We start from the raw sequence: 21,007 nt of genomic DNA, 5'->3' as shown, positions 1-21,007 counted from the left end.
ATGCTTGTAATCTCCTCCAGCCCTACAACCCTCCGAGATGCACTCATCTAATTCTGGCCTCTTGAGCATCCCCGATTTTAATCGCTCCACCATTGGTGGCCGTGCCTTAATCTGCCTACGCCCTAATTCCCTCCCTACACCTCTGCACCTTGCTACCTCGCTGTCCTCTTTCAAGACATTCTTTAAAACCTACCATTTTGACCAAGCTTTTAGTTATTTGACCTAATATCTCCTTATGTTGCTCCGTGTCATATTTTTATTTTATCATGCTTGGGACATTTTATTATGTTAAAGGCGCGATCCAAATATAATTTGTTGTGTTGTTGAGTAGAGAAAATGGAGTACAATTAAAAGAAGAGGTACAGGCTGCTCCCATTGAATAGTATCAAATCAAAAATGTTGTTTCTTTTTAATAAAACTTTAAATTTCATATTTAAGCAATGCATATTTCTAACTAACCAAGGAACGTAAGAACATAAGAAATAGGAGCAGGAGTAGGCCATTCAGACCCTCAAGCCTGCCCCGCCATTCAATAAGATCATGGCTGATCTGTCCCAGTCCTCAACTTCTCTTTCGGGCCTGCTCTGCCTAACCCTCGACTCCCCGAGATTTCAAATATCTATCTACCTCCTCCTTAAATACATTTAGTGACCTAGCCTCCACAACTCTCTGAGGCAGAGAATTCCAGAGATTCACCACCCTCTGAGATAAGAAATTCCTTCGCATCTCAGTGTTAAATGTGTGCCCCCTTATTCTGTAATTATGTCCCCTAGTTCGAGAATCCCCCACCAGTGGAAACATCTTTTCAACATCTACCCTGTCGAGCCCCCTTAGAATCTTATATGTTTCAAGAAGATCACCTCTCATTCTTCTAAACTCCAATGAATAAAGGCCTAACCTGTTTAGTCGCTCTTGATAAGACAACCCCTTGACCCCAGGAATCAGCCTACTGAACCTTTTCTGAACTGCCTCCAATGCTAGTATATCCTTCTTTAAATACAGGGACCAAAACTGTACGCAGTACTCCAGGTGTGGCCTCACTAACACCCTGTACAGTTGTAAAAGGACTTCCCTATTTTTAAACGCTAACCCACTAGCAATAAAGGCCAAAATTCCATTTGCCTTCCTAATTACTTGCTGCACCTGCATGCTAACCTTTTGTGTTTCATGCACAAGAACACCCAGATCCCTCTGTACTGCAGTATTTTGTAGTCTTTCTCCATCTAAATAATAATCTGCCTTTTTATTCTTCCTACCAAAATGGATTTTCTCACACTTGCCCATATTGAACACCATCTGCCAAATTTTTGCCCACTCATTTAACCTATCTATATCCCTTTGCAGATTCTTTGTGTCCTCATCATAACATGCCTTCCCACCTATTTTTGTATCGTCAGCAAATTTGGATACACTACATTCTGTCCCTTCCTCTAAGTCACTAATGTAGATAGTAAATAGCTGAGGTCCTAGGACCGATCCTTGTGGCACCCCCACAAGTTTTCCAACCTGAAAAAGACCTACTGATCCCGACTCTCTGCCTTCTGTGTGTCAGCCAATCCTCAATCCATGCCAACACATTACCCCCAATACCCGGAGCTCCTATTTTGTGCAATAACCTTTTATGTGGCACCTTATCAAACGCCTTCTGAAAATCCAAATACACATCATCTACTGGTTCCCCTTTATCCACTCTGCTTGTTATAGTCAAAGAACTCTAACAAATTTGTCAAACACGATTTCCATTTCATAAAACCATGTTGACTCTGTTTGATTGCATTCTGTTTTTCTAAATGTCCTGCTATTTCTTCCTTAATAATGGACTCAAGCATTTTCCCAATGACTGATGTTAAGCCAACTGGTCTATAGTTTCCTGCTTTCTGTCTCCCTCCTTTCTTGAATAGGAGAGTCACATTAGCAGTTTTCCAATCCGCTGGTACCCTACCGTGATCCAGTGAGTTTTAGTATATTACGACCAATGCCTCCACTATCTCTGTAGCCACTTCTTTTAAAGCCCTTGGGTGCAGGCCATCAGGTCCTGGCAACTTGTCTGCCTTTAGTCCCATCAGTCTGTCCAGCACCTTTCCCTCATGATAGAGATTTTTACAAGTTCCTCCCTCCCATTTACACCTTGTTCATCTATTATTGTTGGGCTGTAGTCAATCTTCCCAGCCCGCTTTAGACAACTCTTTCTTCATACCTCTATAATTGCTCTTGTTTAAGTTGAAGACACTGGTTTGAAACACAAGTTGCGTACCCTCAAACTGAATTTGAAATTCTACCATGTTATGATCACTTATCCCGAAAGGATCCCTAACTATGAGATCTCTTATTAATCCTACCTCATTACATAATACCAAATCTAAAATAGCCTGTTCCCTGGTAGGTTCTGCAACATATTGCTCTAAGTAACAATCCCCGAGGCGCTCTACAAATTCGTCTTCCATGCTACCCTTGCCAATTTGATTTGTCCAATCTATATGCAGATTAAAATCACCCATGATAATTGCAGTGCCCTTCTTACACGCCTCCATTATTTCCTGATTAATATCTTGTCCTACAGAGAGGCAACGCTTCAGGGGCCTACAGACCACTCCCACCTGTGATTTCTTTCCCCTGCTATTCCTTATTTCCACCCAAACTGGTTCTACATCACGATCTATTACACCTATATCATTACTCATAACTGCACTGATCCCTTCCTTTAATAGCAAAGCTACCCCACCTCCTTTTCCTTTCTGCCTATTCTTCCGGAACATTGAATATCCTTGAACATTTAGATTCCAGTCCTGGTCATCCTGCAACCACGTCTCAGTGATAGAAATAAATGAACATGATTTGAAAGCTATCTTTTTATCATTTTTACCTACTCTGGTTCTAATTTCTGCTGTACTCTTGTGCTTGTATTCTCTGTCCCTTCCTGTCACTCTCTGATTAATGTATGTTCCTTCACTATCCTGCAACTCTGCTCTCTCGTTACTTTTCGACTTTTTAAACTTCCCTTCAATTGAACCCTCCTTTCCACTATTTAGTTTAAAGCCTTATCTACAACCCTAGTTATACGATTCGCCAGGACACTGGTCCCAGCATGGTTCAAGTGAAGCCCATCCCAACGGAACAGCTCTCTCTTTCCCCAGAACTGGTGCCAGTGTTCTATGAATCGGAACCCATTTCTCCCACACCAATCTTTAAGCCACACATTTACCTCTCTAATCTTATTTACCCTATGCCAATTAGCACGTGGCTCAGGTAGTAATCCGGAGGTTATTACCTTTGTGGTTCTGCTTTTTAATTTGGCCCCGAACTGCTCATAGTCCCTCAGCAGAACCTCTTTCCTAGTCCTACCTATGTCGTTGGTACCTACGTGGACCACGACAACTGGATCTTTTCCCTCCCACTCCAAGTTCCTCTCCAACCCAGAAGAGATGTCCTTAACCTTGGCACCAGGTAGGCAACACAGCCTTCGGGACACTCTATCTTTGCTGCAGAGAACAGTATCTATTCCCCTAACTATGCTATCGCCTACTACAACTACATTTCTCTTTTCTCCCCCCACTTGAATGACACTCTGAACCACGGTGCTGTGGTCAGTTTGCTCATCCTCCCTGCAGCCTGTGCCCTTGTCCACACCGGGAGCAAGAACCTCATACCTATTGGATAAGGACACTGGCTGAGGCTCCTCCAAAGCTAAATTCTGGATTCTCATACCTGCCTCTCCCTGACCACGGTCCAGATTGGATGTAATTAATCTAAGGGGTGTGACTGTCTCCTGAAACAGTGTCCAGGTAACTCTCCCCCTCCCTGATGTGTCGCAGCTCAGACTCCAGCTCATCAACTCTGAGCCGGTTCCTCGAGCAGCCAACACTTGCTGCAGATGTGGTCACCGTGGATCGCACCAGCGTCCACCAGCTCCCACGTACTGCAGCTGCAACACATCGCCTGCCCAGCCATCTCTATTCTATTTAATTAATTAATTTAGATCACAGTATTTAAGAAAAAAGAAACTATTTAAGCGTACTCTTAACCTGTAATGACGTTGCCTGATTTAAATTACGTGGACAAAACCAAAAAAACCCAAGAGAAAAAAACAACACGAGACACGGAAGAAGAAAGAAATACCCACCAATCGCTATCCAGCCCTCCTGTGACGTCACACCGATTTTTGCTGGTCTAGTAGGTCCACAGAACAGAACAAAGTGCTCTCACTGCTGCCGCCGCTACTCAAATAGAAATTGAAATAATGTCTGAGACAGCTAACCTGTTCATCCAGCTGCAGCTCTAAACGCTGTATGACGTCATCTTTTTCCAGTATAAGGGTTTCCAGCTCCTGACAGCTCTTATACAACTTATTCTCCGATTCACTGGTCTGGATGTTGGCTGCTTTTAGCTTCTCTTCCATAACACAAACCTAGGAGCACGAAACAAAGCTCAAAAAAGATTTAGTAATATTTTTTATAAAAAGAAAAAATACAACAGCCAGAACACCATTGAAGGAGGCTTGGCTACTCCTTTTAACTCATGGTGGAATCTAGAACTAGGGGGCACAGTTTCAAAATTAGAGATCTCCCTTTTAAGACAGAGATGAGGAGGAATTTCTTCTCACAGAAGGTGGTTAATCTTTAGCATTCTCTTCACCAGAGAGCAGTGGAAGCTGGGTCATTGAATATATTCAAAGCTGAGTTAGACAGATTTTTGATCTACAAGGTCGTAAAGGGTTATGGGGGGCAGGCAGGAAAGTGGAGTTAAGGCTACAATTAGATCAGGAGGGGGAGCAGCCAGAAGTCGTGGTACACATCGGTACCAATGACATAGCTAGGAAAAGGGATGAGGACCTGAAAAGTGAATATAGGGAGTTAGGTTGGAAGCTAAAAGGCAGGACAAGCAGGATAGTAACCTCAGGATTGTTACCGGTGCCACGTGCTAGTGAGGCTAGAAACAGAGAGTGAGTGCAGCTGAACACGTGGCTACAGAGCTGGTGTAGGAGGGAGTGCTTCAGATATGTGTATCATTGGGATACCTTCTGGGGAAGGTGGGACCTGTACAAGAAGGACGGGTTGCATCTGAACTGGAGGGGCACCAATATCCTGGGTGGGAGGTTTGCTAGCGCTCTTCGGAAGGGTTTAAAATAGTTTGACAGGGGGATGGGAACCGGAGCCACGGATCAGTGGATGGGATAGCTGTTGAACAGGCAGATACAGAGTGCAGAGAGTCTGTGAGGAAGTTAGACAGTTGACAGGGCAAAGCTGCAGCCAGTATGATGGGTTGAAGTGTGTCTATTTTAATGAAAGAAGTGTCAGGAATAAGGGTGATGAACTTAGAGCATAGATCAGTACTTGGAGCTACGATGTTGTGGCCATTACGGAGACTTGGATATCACAGGGGCAGGAATGAATGTTGGATGTTCCGGGGTTTAGATGTTTCAAAAGGAATAGGGAGGGAGGTAAAAGAGGTGGGGGAGTGGCATTGCTAATCAGGGATAGTATCACAGCTGCAGAAAGGGAGGTCGTCGAGGAGGGTTTGTCTATTGAATCATTATGGGTGGAAGTCAGAAACATGAAAGGAGCAGTCACTTTATTGGGAGTTTTCTATAGACCCCCCAATAGCATCAGAGACACGGAGGAACAGATTGGGAGGCAGATTTTGGAAAGGTGCAGAAGTAACAGGGTTGTTGGCATGGGTGACTTCAACTTCCCTAATATTGATTGGAACCTCCTTAGTGCAAACAGTTTGGATGGAGCAGTTTTTGTCAGGTGTGTCGAGGAAGGTTTCCTGACTCAATATGTAGATAGGCCGACTAGAGGGGAGGCCATGTTGGATTTGGTGCTTGACAACGAACCAGGCCAGGTGGCAGATCTCTCGGTGGGAGAGCATTTCGGTGATAGCGATCACAACTCCCTGACCTTTACTATAGTCATGGAGAGGGACAGGAGCAGACGGGATGGGAAAATATTTAATTGGGGGAGGGGAAATTACAATGCTATTAGGCAGGAACTGGGGAGCATAAATTGGGAACAGATGTTCTCGGGGAAATGCATGACAGAAATGTGGAGGTTGTTTAGGGAGCACTTGCTGCGACTGCTGGATAGGTTTGTCCCGATGAGGCAAGGAAGGGATGGTAGGGTGAAGGAACCTAGTGACAAGAGATGTGGAACAGCTAGTCAAGAGGAAGAAGGAAGCTTACTGAAGGTTGAGGAAGCAAGGATCAGACAGGGCTCTAGAGGGTTACAAGGTAGCCAGGAAGGAACTGAAGAATGGACTTAGGAGAGCTAGAAGGGGACATGAAAAAGTCTTGGCGGGTAGGATTAAAGAAAATCTCAAGGCGTTCTACACTTATGTGAGGAATAAGAGGATGGCCAGAGTGAGGGTAGGGCCGATCAGGGATAGTGGAGGGAACTTGTGCCTGAAGTCGGAGGAGGTAGGGGAGGTCCTTAATGAATACTTTGCTTCAGTATTCACTAGTGAGAGGGACCTGGTCGTTTGTGAGGACAGCGTGAAACAGGCTGATATGATCGAACAGGTTGATGTTAAGAGGGAGGATGTGCTGGAAATTTTGAAAGACATGAGGACAGATAAGTCCCCGGGGCCAGACGGGATATACCCAAGGATATTACGGGAAGCGAGGGAAGAGATTGCCGCGCCTTTGGCGATGATCTTTGCGTTCTCACTGTCCACTGGAGTAGTACCAGATGATTGGAGGGTGGCAAATGTTATTCCCTTGTTCAAGAAAGGGAATAGGGATAACCCTGGGAATTATAGACCAGTCAATCTTACGTTGGTAGTGGGCAAATTATTGGAGAGGATTTTGAGAGACAGGATTTATGATTATTTGGAAAAGCATAGTTTGATTAGAGACAGTCAGCATGGCTTTGTGAGGGGCAGGTCATGCCTCACAAGCCTTATTGAATTCTTTGAAGATGTGACAAAACACGTTGATGAAGGAAGAGCAGTGGATGTGGTGTATATGGATTTTAGCAAGGCGTTTGATAAGCTTCCCCATGGTAGGCTCATTCAGAAAGTAAGGAGGCATGGGATACAAGGAAAGTTGGCTGTCTGGATACAGAATTGGCTGGCCCATAGAAGACAGAGGGTGGTAGTAGATGGAAAGTATTCAGCCTGGAGCTCGGTGACCAGTGGTGTTCCGCAGGGATCTGTTCTGGGACCTCTGCTCTTTGTGATTTTTATATATGACTTGGATGAGGAAGTGGAAGGCTGGGTTAGCAAGTTTGCCGATGACACGAAGGTTGCTGGAGTTGTGGATAGTGTGGAAGGCTGTTGTAGGTTGCAACAGGACATTGACAGGATGCAGAGCTGGGCTGAGAAGTGGCAGATGGAGTTCAACCTGGAAAAGTGTGAAGCGAATCATTTTGGAAGGTCGAATTTGAATGCAGAATACAGGCTTAAAGACAGGATTCTTGGCAGTGTGGAGGAACAGAGGGATCTTGGGGTCCATGTCCATAGATCGCTCAAAGTTGCCACCCAAGTTGATAGGGTTGTTAAGAAAGCGTATGGTGTGTTGGCTTTCATTAACAGGGGGATTGAGTTTAAGAGCCGCGAGGTTATGCTGCAGCTCTATAAAGCCCTGGTTAGACCACACTTGGAATATTGTGTTCAGTTCTGGTCGCCTCGTTATAGGAAGGATGCGGAAGCTTTAGAGAGGGTGCAGAGGAGATTTACCAGGATGCTGCCTGGACTGGAGGGCATGTCTTACGAAGAAAGGTTGAGGGAGCTGGGGCTTTTCTCATTGGAACGAAGAAGGTTGAGAGGTGACTTGATAGAGGGGTACAAGATGATGAGAGGCATAGATAGAGTGGATAGCCAGAGACTTTTTCCCAGGGTGGAAAGGGCTATCACCAGGGGGCATAATTTTAAGGTGATTGGAGGAAGTTTTCGGGGAGATGTCAGAGGTAGGTTCTTTACACAGAGAGTGGTGGGTGCGTGGAATGCACTGCCAGCGGTGGTAGTAGAAGCAGATACATTAGGGACATTTAAGCGACTCTTGGATAGGTACATGGATGATAGTGGAATGAAGGGTATGTAGGTAGTTTGATCCCAGAGTAGGTTAAAGGTTCGGCACAACATCGTGGGCCAAAGAGCCTGTACTGTGCTGTACTGTTCTATGTTCTATGATCTTATTAAATGGTGGAGCAGGCTCGAGGGGCTGAATGGCCTACTCCTGCTCCTATTTCTTATGATCTTATTGTAAAATTCTACGCTATTTCAATGAGAGATTTCACAACCAATCCCAAATTCCAGTGACATTTCAGTTGGGCAGTCATTTCCTGGCAGAAGCATTTTAATGCGCTGTAGCCTCAGTGGCAAATTAAAATCCAGACAGTGACTTCCCTGAATGAAATCATCATGTTGTAAGAATCACTTGGCTCAACTGCTTAATAGCATTTCCTATATGCAACCAGGTGGGAAGCAAACATTTGCAGAAGTGGTTTGTTAACAACTACTTCCATTTCTTTTAGTAATACTTTGGTTTTGTTGGTATGTATGTCGAATGCATTTTTACTATGGCAGTAACATATACAGAAAAATGATTAACTCCCTGCAGACAAAATCAAAAACTCTGAAAAGACAAAGAAAATAGACCAAAAATATTCATGTAACCCCTTTCATATACAGGTGAAAATTCTCCCAATTTCCTCCTTCACTTCTGTTTTTCACTCTCCTGCTACACTGCATTTCGCTCACTTTTCTCCACTGTATTTCCCTTCCTCCTCCTTCACTTCTTTATTTCTTTCTTCTGTTAATTTCTGTTTTCATCTTAATTATTTTTTCTCTTTTTTTCTCCAGTGAATAGGCTTCTCAACATCAAACCTGGACACCAGGCTGCCGAACAAAGATGCCAAATAATGCAACAGCGCATCATGTCGTGAATCCTGAGAACTGGAGTCTTTTTAATTCAATATAAACACCTGTATATGCACTATTTATTTAGCTTACAATCTTACATTGGGCTCCTAAATATGGGCAGTCAGCTAGTCTGGTTGGGGAACCTGAAGTACATAGCCAGATTTCAATAATTTCAGAATGCAACTGAGTAGATTTCTTTTGATGGCTAGTGATTGGGGCAAAGATTTGAAATTGTACATTACGTTTGATTATTAATGAAAGTAGAAACTAACCAATCAGGAAGGAGAAAAACAGAGATACTTAAATACTCAATCAATGAATAGGAAGAAATTGACTGGCATCTCAATGTAAATGACAAATTGATAGTGACGAAGTAGAAAACTGCTATAAGAAATGTTATTAATTTTCAATAATGTGGAAACAATTCTAATAACTTGTAACTGTGATCTGAAATTACATTGCTGTATAATGCTGGGAGATGCTTTTATGGAGTCATTACTGCAGAATAATAGCATCACATAATTCACAGCAAAGTATTAGTAATCTATTTTGGAGTTCTAATACAACTTGAGAAATGCTATAGAACAGCCATGAATAAAAACAGTTGCTGATTTTAAACCAAATTTTTAGCATGCTTTCGGTTAACTTGTTATATTTTACAGGTGCTGAATTTGTGAGAAAAAAAATCTGTTCACCTAACAGCTACTGCCTAAATGTAATAATTGTTGTCAGGCAACGTCAAGCAAGAAGTGAATCAGGAACCAGAAGATTAAGGTAAGTGTTTTTACTTTCCGTGTGGGATCAGGAGGAGCAGGAGTGCACTTCTGGGCAATCAAAAGTTCAAGTCCAGGTCAAAAAGAATGTTGAGCATAAGAACAGTCTACTTCAGCCTGAGATAGTGGCAAAGGAGTCAGGTCAGTAATGGAGGCTGATGGCAATGCTTTCAGTCTTCCCAGTGTTGAGTCATAGAGAGATACAGCACCAAAACAGGCCCTTCGGCCCCCCAGTCCGCGCTGACCATCAACCACCCATTTATACTAATCCTACATTAATCCCATTTTCCCCCTCACATCCCCACGATTCTCCAACCACCTACCTACACCAGGGGCAATTTTATTTTACAATGGCCAATTTACCAATCACGTGGCACGTGGGAGGAAACCAGAGCACCCAGAGGAAACCCACACGTTCACAGGGAGAACTTGCAAACTCCACACAGGCAGTACCCAGAACTGAACCCAGGACACTGGAGCTGTGAGGCTGCGGTGCTAACCACTGTGCCGTCCCTCGAGCAAATTAAGACTCAACAAAGACCGGGTGTTGGATAAGCAGTATAATAGCACAAAGAGAGAGGAGAGGTCAATAGAGGTGGGGAAAGAGGTAGAGCTGGGTGTCATTAGTGGACATGTGGAATCTGACCCTATATCTGTGGATGAAGTTGCCAAGAAAAGAACCAAAGATGGCTCCATGACAGATTTCAGAAATGAGGGTACTTTATAATTTTCATTTTGCTGTATTCAAATACAAATGCTGATTGAGGAACCATGTGGTTCAGGATCAGACTTAACATTTTTCCAATAGGGCACACATGCAAGTTTCCAAAATATCTATGCAACTCCTCTTAGTGCTTCAACTAAGTCAACAAAGACTGCATCAGATGGTAGCTGTACGCTTACAAGTTAATGATTCTAAGTGTGAAGATGTGATATTTAATTTCATGGCTTCACAAGATAATCTATACTCTAGATGAGGAAGAAGCATGTTTGCTTATACACCACCTGCTGGTAAGCCTTCTCAGCACGACGGTTGGCATCAATTACTTGCCTCTCCAGCTGTTGCATCTGGAAAGCAGAAAACACTACATTAATGTGAAGGTAGCTACAATATGAATTCCATTGGTTCATTTTAAAATTCCTTTGAAACATCTGTAGCTTATTTTCCCTGGGTGGAAATAAAGGGCAATGTTGTGACAGTTGGGAAGGGAAAATAGACTAATCCAATACTGCAATAAAAAAAGTTATAGTAGTTTGTTTCAGAATATCTTTCAAACACAAAAAAATGGTGCTACCACAGCCATATTTGTTATATGCAGTTGTGTATTGGCAATTCAGGACCAATACTACAAGATGCATTAATAACCACTTACAACATAATAATTGTACAATACTATTCTACTGCTGAAATTAAGTTATTTTTAAAAATCAAAGCCTGCATTTTATGATAACACTGAAGGCTCACCCCATAAACAAATGTCTCACCTTTGGAAGTTGCACTGCAATACAAATGAGTCAGTGCTACAGTTTCCCATGACATGGATGATCACCTCAAGAGATGCTCTTTTTCCTCAATTGTGACAGCAGTACTGGCTGGTGGTGCTAAGCAAACACTGTAGACTGCACATAACAGTGGTATTTGAGCTCTGAAATCCACTCTATAATATAAATGGGGGAATTCTAGTGCACCGCAGGGTCATATAAAGAACTGCTTCCCATTACAGTAGTTCTGTGGAGTACAAACTGGCCAACAGACTACTATGTAAAGCAAGTTTAATACACTTCCCAATATGGGGGATCAATGGAGAGCATCTCCAGTTATAATACTACAGTGGAAAATGTGTTTTAGAACTAGTTTAAAATGATTTTCTTGGGCTAAATTATTTCCCCCCCAATTGAAAATCCACTACAAGCTCTGATTTTGATTAAGATTTTCACTCATGAGCAGGTTGTAATTCACATACGAGTTGCCAAATCCACCTCATTGGTGAAACCATTTATCAAATGTCATTGTTGGCTATGGATAATGCAAGTGATTAGTTGCAGAGTGATATTCAGTGTCAAACTGCCAAATTTCCACACATTATAGTGCTTTGCTGTCTTGGTTCTGCAATTTTGTTCCAGAGATAGCGAAAATAAAAATAATAGGTGGTATTTCTGCGAATACACAAACCATTTAAAACAAAATTGCAGCATTAGAAGAATTAGTAACGATGGAGGCATATCATAGTGATAATGGAGGCTTAAGTTTGGAGTGGATTGACAACTTAATTTTCCTGGTTGGACAGAGAGGAAAAATCAGGTGTTAAGTGGCAGCCTTAATGAATGATTCTATCATAGCATCAGATTATAAGGTTAACCAAGGGGATTGCATTAAAACAGAATCCACATGGATAGAGTGAAGTAATAGAAAGGGAAATGGTACAGTTGTTGATATGTCTTTCAGACTACCAAACAGTGGAGATGAGATTGAGATTTGCAGGTAGTTCAGAGAGATTCCCAACAACAGGGTAATAATATTCAGTGATTTTAACTATTTCAAGATAGATTGGACTCGGTAATGCATGTGGTCAAAGTAGATAATGCTTTTTGGAATACATCCAGGACTGCTTCCTGGATTAATTCCATGTACAATAATGGAAATCTGTTATCAAGAGTAAACATGAGGAAGACCTACACAACTTTAACCAAGTAATGGCAGTTAACATGGCTTTAGACCAGAAAGATCCTGCCTGACCACCCTCCTTGATTTCTTTATGAAAGTGACAACCCAAGTTGACTAGAGGGCTTTACAGGCTAGATGCTGAGAGTCTAGATCTAGGAGTCATAGTCTTGGGATAAGGAGTCAGCCATTTAGGACTGAGATGAGGAGAAATTTCTTCACTCAGAGGGTGACATGCTTTTTTTAAAGAAAAAAAACTTTCCCACACAAAATAGCCACAAAATCTGCAAATAATTAAAGATTCTCTCATTGTTGAGTGGGGAAGCATTAAGCAATAAGACAGTATTGAAATAAGCAGCCAAATGTTCAACATGAACAAGTTCTGTTTTGTCATTAACTTAAGGAACAAGACCTCAGTGAATAAATTAAGGACATTAGGCTTGGGTCACCAGATTGTTTTGGCTTCATCAACCTAAATTAAAACATATTTAGACAGCTGTTGCAATGTCACTGGAGGCTACATCTGTGCCACACATAATATCATAGTCAACAATTTATGAAACGTAAGTCATAGAGTCATTGAGATATACAGCACAGAAACAGGCCCTTCGGCCAATCGTGTCTGTGCCAGCCACCAAGCACCTGTCTATTCTAATCCCATTTTCCAGCACTTGGCCCATAGCCTTGTATGCTATGGCATTTCAAGTGCTCATCTAAATACTTCTTAAATGTTGTGAGGGTTCCTGACTCTACCACCCCTTCAGGCAGTGCGTTCCAGATTCCAATCAACCTCCGGGTGAAAAAATTTTTCCTCATATACACTCTAAACCTCCTGCCCCTTACCTTAAATCTAAGCCCCCTGGTTACTGATCCCTCCGCTAAGGGAAATAGTTTCTTCCTATCTATCCTAACAATGCCCCTCATAATTTTGTATACCTCAATCATGTCCCCTCTCAGCCTTCTCTGCTCTAAGGAAAACAACCCTAGCCTATCCAGTCTCTCTTAATAGCTGAAATGATCCAGCCCAGACAACATCCTGGTGAATCTCCTCTGCACCCTCTCCAGTGCAATCACATCCTTCCTATAGTGTGGTGACCAGAATTGTACACAGTACTCCAGCTCTGGCCTAACTAGCATTTTATACAGTTCCATCATAACCTCCCTGTTCTTATGTTCAATGCCTTGGCTAATAAAGGCAAGTATCCCATATGCCTTCCACCCACTGGATCTGCCTTAGTTTAGCGTTAGCAAGTACATATCAGATTCCTAGAATGCTTTGCTCCTCATTGCCTGCTAAACTGAAAGCACTTTTTTCAATACTATGTATTCAAACAATACCTTTTAAAGAGGGGAATCTAACCATCAAGCACCTGATTTGGAAATGAAAACAATTAAAAAGAATTATAGTTAACTTTAATGTTCACATAATAGAGAAAGCAAATATGCAATTTGTTTTGCCATGTACCCTGAACAAATGGGTTTAATATGGTACAATTGGGAATAATGGGCTGGATTTTGTGGTCAGTGGCAAAGCAACAGCGTCACTGCTGACCTTGAAGAAAGCTGCCTGCAAAGATCTAGTAATTTCCGTATCATGGATTTCCCCTATCTTGATGTCAGTTTGAATTTGGCACCAAGTCAAGGGGATCTCATGGCATCCAGCAACAGTGATGCCATCAAGAAGGATAAGCAGCAAATCACATTGAAGTATTCTTAGCAGACTTTCAACCAGGAAGTAAATATCATTGAATAACTTCATTTTAAATTTTAAATTTTACAGATAGCAAAATAAATGATTGGGACATACTCATGGGTTTAAGATAGAAGCTAAACATATCATAAACAAGCCTTCCATTAAAATAAAATAAAAATGTGGAATTTCTTATAATAGAGAAATTTGACATTCAACAAATATAAATTTACTCTTTCAAGACTAGTGAGACAGTTTAGCAGTAATTAGGAATTTAGTATGTCATTAAAAACACAGTCACACCTCATTCAACAAAATGTAACGTCAAGGTTTTTACCATGGGACTAAGAATGTAAGAGAGGGTGTTATTAACAGTTCAATGATTGCTAATTGACTGCATTCTCGGGGGACCTCAAGAGCACACCCGCTGGAGAAGCGTAGAATCACTGATAGCAACTTCTGGATTTCTGCATTTATCGGCATGCGTTCAGAAGTTGCTTTCAGTTTTAGAAGAGTAATGACAGCGAACACGGACCATTTCATCATCACCACTACTGCAAAATCCAAGCTATTAAAACAAAAAATTATTCTGCTAAAATTATAATGAAATGACATTGGGCGGGATTTTAACGCAGGTTTCAGGACCCTGACATCAGGATGAAATGGGGGTCCTGAGCCCACAGCTGCCAGCAACGAGGCTGGCTTGGCGATATTCTTGGAGGCAGCCTCTTAATTAGCCACCTCTGCACTCGCAGTCCTATTAAGGATGCCAGGGAGGCTTCCGATACTGCCAGCCCCATCAAAGGGCTGGCAGTTCTAGAGACTTGGAAGCCCCAGTACCAGCTGAGGCAGGTAGGAGATTGTGAGGGTGCCCCAACATGGAAATGCCCTCAGAGGGGTAAAATTAAATAATAAATCAGAGGGGACAAGTTGGTAGGCCCACGGATCGGAGGGGAAAGGCCTCCACATGCAATATTGGGGCCGCAGGGCTGCCTTTCATGCCCGTGTCCCCTTCTTTGGGGCATGTGCCTCTGGCTCTGATGGCTCGCCCAGATTGCTGCAGGATGGACTGCCTTCATTAAGCTGGTGACCTCCGCATGTGGCAGGGGGGCTGCTCTGCCACCGTCAAAATGCCTGTGAACCTTCTAATTCACCCCTAATTAGGGCCTTAAGTATGTAAATTGGCTGCCCGCCTCTGTGATGCCAATGTTTCCCAAACCCCCCCCGGGAAATTTCCCCGGTGGCAGGAATGCATTGGGGAGCTGTTCCGATGTGGTTCCCTGCTATTTTCCCAGCCCCCCCACCCTGCTTCCAAGCTAGCCACCATGGGGCCTGGAAAATTCATCCCATTATATCTCGAGTAATACAAGCATCAAGAAGATGTACACATATATATTCATTGGCAGCAGCCTTCAGCAAATGTTACTGTAAATTTATAATTTAAATGTCACAATATGGGCTGAAAACTTCCAGAAGTGGTTGACCCAAAATATCAGATTTCTCTGGACCTGAGAGAATTCTAAAGATTAACGACCATTATCTGTGGATAATTCAGCAAATCACTTTTTTGCCGGAAGAGTTAAAAGAGTTTTATATTAATCCTATTGGCATCATGTATAAATAACAAAATACTACAGTACAACATGAATTGCACGATAGCATTGTAGGTTTATATAAAGAAAATGTTTTGCCAAACTTTTTTCTTACAGATGGTTCCTTTCGAATATTGCAATAGAGTGTTGCAAGATTATCACGTTCAACCTTTCTGTCAGATAGGTTAGCTCTTCTTGCTACTTGGAGATAATGTCAATCACAATGGAACCAAAGAATCCATTCACTATGGAAGGGCTGCCAGCAGTAGGGAATGCAACGTGAGACTAGATTTAAGTCAGGTTGGTGATTATGTTCACATCTGTGAACAGAAAATATTCACCTCCCCTCTGAAGTTTCAGCCCATTCCAATGCTTCATAGATTCCATGGTTAAAACTTTTTCATTAGATTGAGAACCTTCAGAAATCACAAACACTGCAAGAAAAATGGAAGACAAACTACTACTGGAGCAAAATGGATAAAAACAAAACAAACAGGTAGGACAGAAATGAGGTTTCCAATCTTCCAGTTTTTAATCTATTTATCCTTTTCACCTCACATAATTAAGCTCAAAGTTATGGCATGAATAATCACTTGGTTTAGGATTACAATTATTACTATTTTCAAAATGCTTACTCACAAGTTCATCCCAATGTCAGTTGCATGGCAATGCTAACAATGCTATTTGATTGAATAATTTGATTGAATAAGCATAGATAAAGGAGAACCAGTGAATGTGGTGAATTTGGATTTTCAGAAGGCTTTTGATAAGGTCCCACACAGGAGGTGAGTAAACAAAATTAGAGCACACAGTATTGGGGGCAATATACTGGTATGGATTGAGAATTGGTTAACAGACAGAAAACAGAGAGTAGGAATAAACAGGTTATTCTCAGGATGGGAGACTGTTACTAGTGGGGTACCACAAGGATCAGCGCTGGACCCACAGCTGTTCACAATCTATATAGATGATTTGGGGGCCAAATGTAAAATTTCCAAATTTGATGATGACACAAAACTAGGTGGGAATATAAGTTGTGAAGAGGATGCAAGGAGGCTTCAAGTGGACTTGGACAGGCTAAGTGAATGGGCAAGAACATGACAGATGGAATATAATGTGAATAAGTGTGAGGTTATCCACTTTGGTAGAAAAAACAGAAAGATAGAGTATTTCTTAAATCATGAGAGGTTGGGAAGTGTTGCTGTCCAAAGGGACCTGTGCGTCCTCGTCCATGAGTCACTAAAAATAGCATGCAGGTGCAGAAAGTAATTAGGAAGGCAAATGGTATGTTGGCCTTCATCACAAGGGGTTTTGAGTACAGGAATAAAGAAGTCTTGCTGCAATTGTATACAGCCTTGGTGAGAGCGCACTTGGAGTATTGTGTACAGTTTTGGTCTCCTCATCTAAGGAAGGATATGCTCATCATAGAGGGAATGCTACAGAGATTCACCAGACTAATCCCTGGGATGGCAGGATTGTCTTATGAGGATTGAGGAAAAAGGGCCTATATTCTCTAGCATTATGAACAATGAAGTGATCTCATTGAAACTTACAAAATTCTTATAGGGCATGACAGGGTGGATACAGCTAGTATGTTTCCCCTGGCTGGTGAGTCGAGAACCAGGGGACATAGTCTCAGAATAAGGGGTCGGCCATTTAAGACTGAGATGAGGCGGAATTTCTTCCCACAGAGAGTGGTGAATCTTTGGAATTCCCTACCCCAGAGGGCTATGGAAGTTCGATCATTGAGCATGTTCAAGACAGAAATCCATAGCTATCTGGATCCCAATGACATCAAGAGATATGGGGATAGCGCGGGAAAGTCGCGTTGAGGTAGATGATCAGCCATGATCGCATTGAATGGCGGAGCAGGCTCTACAGTCTGAATGGCCTACTCCTATGTTCTTATGTTTCGAACAGGACAATGAAAGTCCTGCACTTGTTTATAACTGAACAGTAATTCGGAAAAAACCTAACAAATTATATATAAGTGATATGTGATATTATGGCTTGCTGTAGCCTCACATTAAGAACATTGTGTACTTCACAACAGAAAGTACGTCACTGCTTTACCTCTGGCTCAGTTAAAGGCATGGTCCTAAAAATCCAACCACTCCCAAAAATAGGTGCATAGAAAGAGTGGGCAGAAGTTTCCATGTGCTAGGAGAGGGGTACAGGAAGACAAAGGTGCCAGCTTGCCAGAGGGCAGAGTTGCACGCTAGCTCTGTTGCAGAGGATTCAGATGCTCATTGAATTTGCTGAAGGCCGATGGCCATTCACCAAGAAATACACTGGGCAGCCCATCAGTGACCTTGTCCAAAATGTTCCAGAGCATGGAGAAGTCCAGCTTCAACTTGTGTCAAGGTTTTGTGCAGTACATGGAGATCATTCTGTCCAACATGGATTGAGCAGTTAGTTCCATGAACATGACAGTGGGGCCCACCACGCTGGAGCCATGGCTGACAGCTTTGACAGCTGCCATGGCAGCTCACACTGTTCATTACCGTGGAAGCACAGATGGCTACTATCTTGGTTCTGGGGGCCAGAACTGGTGTTCCAGAGATATGTATAGGGGCCTTAACATATATATATATATATATATATATCAATGACTTAGATAAAGGATTAGAGAGAGTTCCATATCCAAGTTTTCAGGTGGCTCTGTTGGAAGGCATAGTAAGTTGTGCAAATGGGAGCAGGAAATTATGGAAAGATAGACAGATTAGATAAGTAGACAAAACTATGGTAGATGTAGTTTAATGCGAGGAAGATCATCCAATTTAGATCCAAAAAAGACAAATCAGAATATAGGAGCAGGAGTAGGCCACTCGGCCCCTCAGGCATGCTCTGCCATTTGATAAGATCATGGCTGCTCTGATTGTAACCTCGACTCCATATTCCCACCTACCCCAATAACCTTTCACCCCCTTGCTCATCAAGAATCTATCTGTCTCTGTCTTAAAAATATTTAAAGACTCTGCTTCCACCGCCTTTTGAGGAAGAGAGTTCCAAAGACTCACGACCCTCAGAGAAAAAATTTCTCATCTCTGTCTTAAATGGGCGACCCCTTATTTTTCAACAGTGACCCCTAGTTCTAGATTCTCCCACAAGAGGAAATATCCTTTCCACAGCCACCCTGACAAGACCCCTCAGGATCTTATATGTTTCAATCATGTTGCCTCTTCCTCTCCTAAACTCCAGCGGATGCAAGCCTAGCCTCTCCAATCTTTCCTCATAAGACAACCCGCCCATTCCAAGTATTAATCTAGTAAACCTTCTCTGAACTGCTTCCAATGCATTTACATCCTTCCTTAAATAAAGAGACCAATACTGTTCACAGTACTCCAGATGTGGTCTCACCAATGCCCTGTATAACTGAGGCATAACCTCCCCACTCCCAGAATCCCTGTTATTTTTCAATAAAGAACCCTTTGTGTTCAATTCACCTTGCAATAAATGATAACGTTCTTTTAGCTTTCCTAATTACTTGCTGAACCTGCATCTTTTGCGATTCATGCACTAGGACACCCAGATCCCTCTGCATCTCAGAGCTCTGCAATCTCTTATCATTTAGATAATATGCTTGTTTTTTATTCTTCCTGCCAAAATGGACAATTTCACATTTTCCCATATTATACTCCATTTGCCAAATCTTTGCCTACTCACTTAACCTATCTATATCCCTTTGTAGCCTCCTTATGTCCTCTTCACAACTTACTTTCTCACCTATCTTTGTGTCATCAGCAAATTTAGCAACCATACCTTTGGTCCCTTCATCCAAGTCATTTATATAAATTGTAAAAGGTTGAGGCCCCGGCATTGATCTCCGCGGCACACCACTTGTTACATCTTGCCAACCAGAAAATGATTCATTTCCTGTTAGCTAGCCGATCTTCTATCCATGCAAATATGTTACCCCCTACAACATGAACTTTTATTTTCCGCAATAACCTTTGCTGTGGCACCTTATCAAATGCCTTCTGAAAATCTAAGTACAGTACATCCACCAGTTTCCCCCTTATCCACAGCACGTGACTTCTTCAAAGAACTCCAATAAATTGGTTAAACATGATTTCCCTTTCACAAAACCATGTTGACTCTGCCCGATTACCTTGAATTTTTCTAAGTGCCCTGTATAATGTCTCAGTAATAGCTTCTAACATTTTCCCTAAGATAGATGTTAAGCTAACTGGCCTACAGTTTCCTGCTTTCTATCTCCCTCCCTTTTTGAATAAAAGAGCTACATTGGCTATTTTCCAATCTAATGGAGCCTTCCCCGAATCCAGGGAATTTTGGAAAATTAAAACCAACGCATCAACTATCTCATTAGCCACTTCTTTTAACCCTAGGATGAAGTCCATCAGGACCCAGGGACTTGTCAGCCAACAGCTCCAACAATTTGCTCAGTACCACTTCTCTGGTGATTGTAATTTTCTTGAGTTACTCCTTCCCTTCCATTTCCTGATTTATAGCTATTTTTGTTTTGTTACTTGTATCCCCTATAGTGAGGACCGATGCAAAATACCTGTTCAATTCATCTACCATCTCTTTATTTTCCCTTATTAATTCTGCAGACTCACCTTCTATAGGACCAACGCTCATGGGCGGCACAGTGGCGCTGTGGTTAGCACTGCAGCCTCACAGCTCCAGGAACCCGGGTTCGATTCTGGGTACTGCCTGTGTGGAGTTTGCAAGTTCTCCCTGTGTCTGCGTGGGTTTTCTCTGGGTGCTCCGGTTTCCTCCCACAAGCCAAAAGACTTGCAGGTTGGTAGGTAAATTGGCCATTAAAAATTGTCACTAGTATAGGTAGGTGGTAGGGAAATATAGGGACAGGTGGGGATGTTTGGTAGGAATATGGGATTAGTGTAGGATTAGTATAAATGGGTGGTTGATGCTCGGCACAGACTTGATGGGCCGAAGGGCCTGTTTCAGTGCTGTATCTCTAATCTAAAAAAAAAAATCTAATCTCACTTTAACTTTTTTCTTTTTTAAATATCTATAGAAACTCTTACTATCTGTTTTTATATTTCTCGTTAGCTTTCTCTCCTACTCTAATTTTTCCCTCCTTATCGTGTTAACTTGCATCACTTCCTGTGATGATGCACATTAAACTACTTATATATTCATAGTTTGTTAATCAGTATTAAAGCAATATCACGACACCCCCTTTCCTTAAAATGAAAAATTACGAAAGTTCTAAGCTACGTACATAATGAAAAAGGATAATTGTGAACAGTATTTACACATGTATGGACTCTCATATTCATTATTCAAGTGTCTGTGAAATGTATAGGTCAGGGTTGTACAACATATGGCCTGTGGGCCAGGATCCGGCCCGCCAAAGGTTTCCATCTGGCCCATGGCCGTTCCTCATCCTCGCCAGTGCTCCATGAGTAGAGATGAGAAATTTCCCTTTGTCTTCCTGCACAGCGGA

At 42.2% G+C, this 21,007-nt stretch overlaps 1 protein-coding gene across 6 annotated transcripts in view; it reads right to left on the bottom strand.

Moving 5' to 3' along the window:
• Nucleotides 1-21,007, bottom strand: part of plekhh2 (pleckstrin homology domain containing, family H (with MyTH4 domain) member 2) — a 220,935-nt gene that overhangs the window by 112,328 nt on the left and 87,600 nt on the right. For all 6 annotated transcript variants that reach the window (XR_010976258.1, XR_010976259.1, XR_010976260.1 and 3 more), the window contains 2 exons: nt 10,635-10,697; nt 4,256-4,405 (listed from right to left, as the gene is read on the bottom strand). Coding sequence is in view for 3 of the 6 variants with exons in the window: in XM_068045177.1 (XP_067901278.1) it covers nt 4,256-4,405; nt 10,635-10,697 (213 nt within the window). In the remaining 3 variants the exon portion in view is untranslated. The remainder of the gene's footprint in view (nt 1-4,255; nt 4,406-10,634; nt 10,698-21,007) is intronic.

The sequence above is a fragment of the Heterodontus francisci genome, chromosome 13, assembly GCF_036365525.1.
Source record: "Heterodontus francisci isolate sHetFra1 chromosome 13, sHetFra1.hap1, whole genome shotgun sequence".
NCBI lineage: Eukaryota > Metazoa > Chordata > Chondrichthyes > Heterodontiformes > Heterodontidae > Heterodontus > Heterodontus francisci.
Note: the sequence above shows the minus strand (reverse complement) of the source record. Positions and strands in the feature narration are given on the sequence as shown.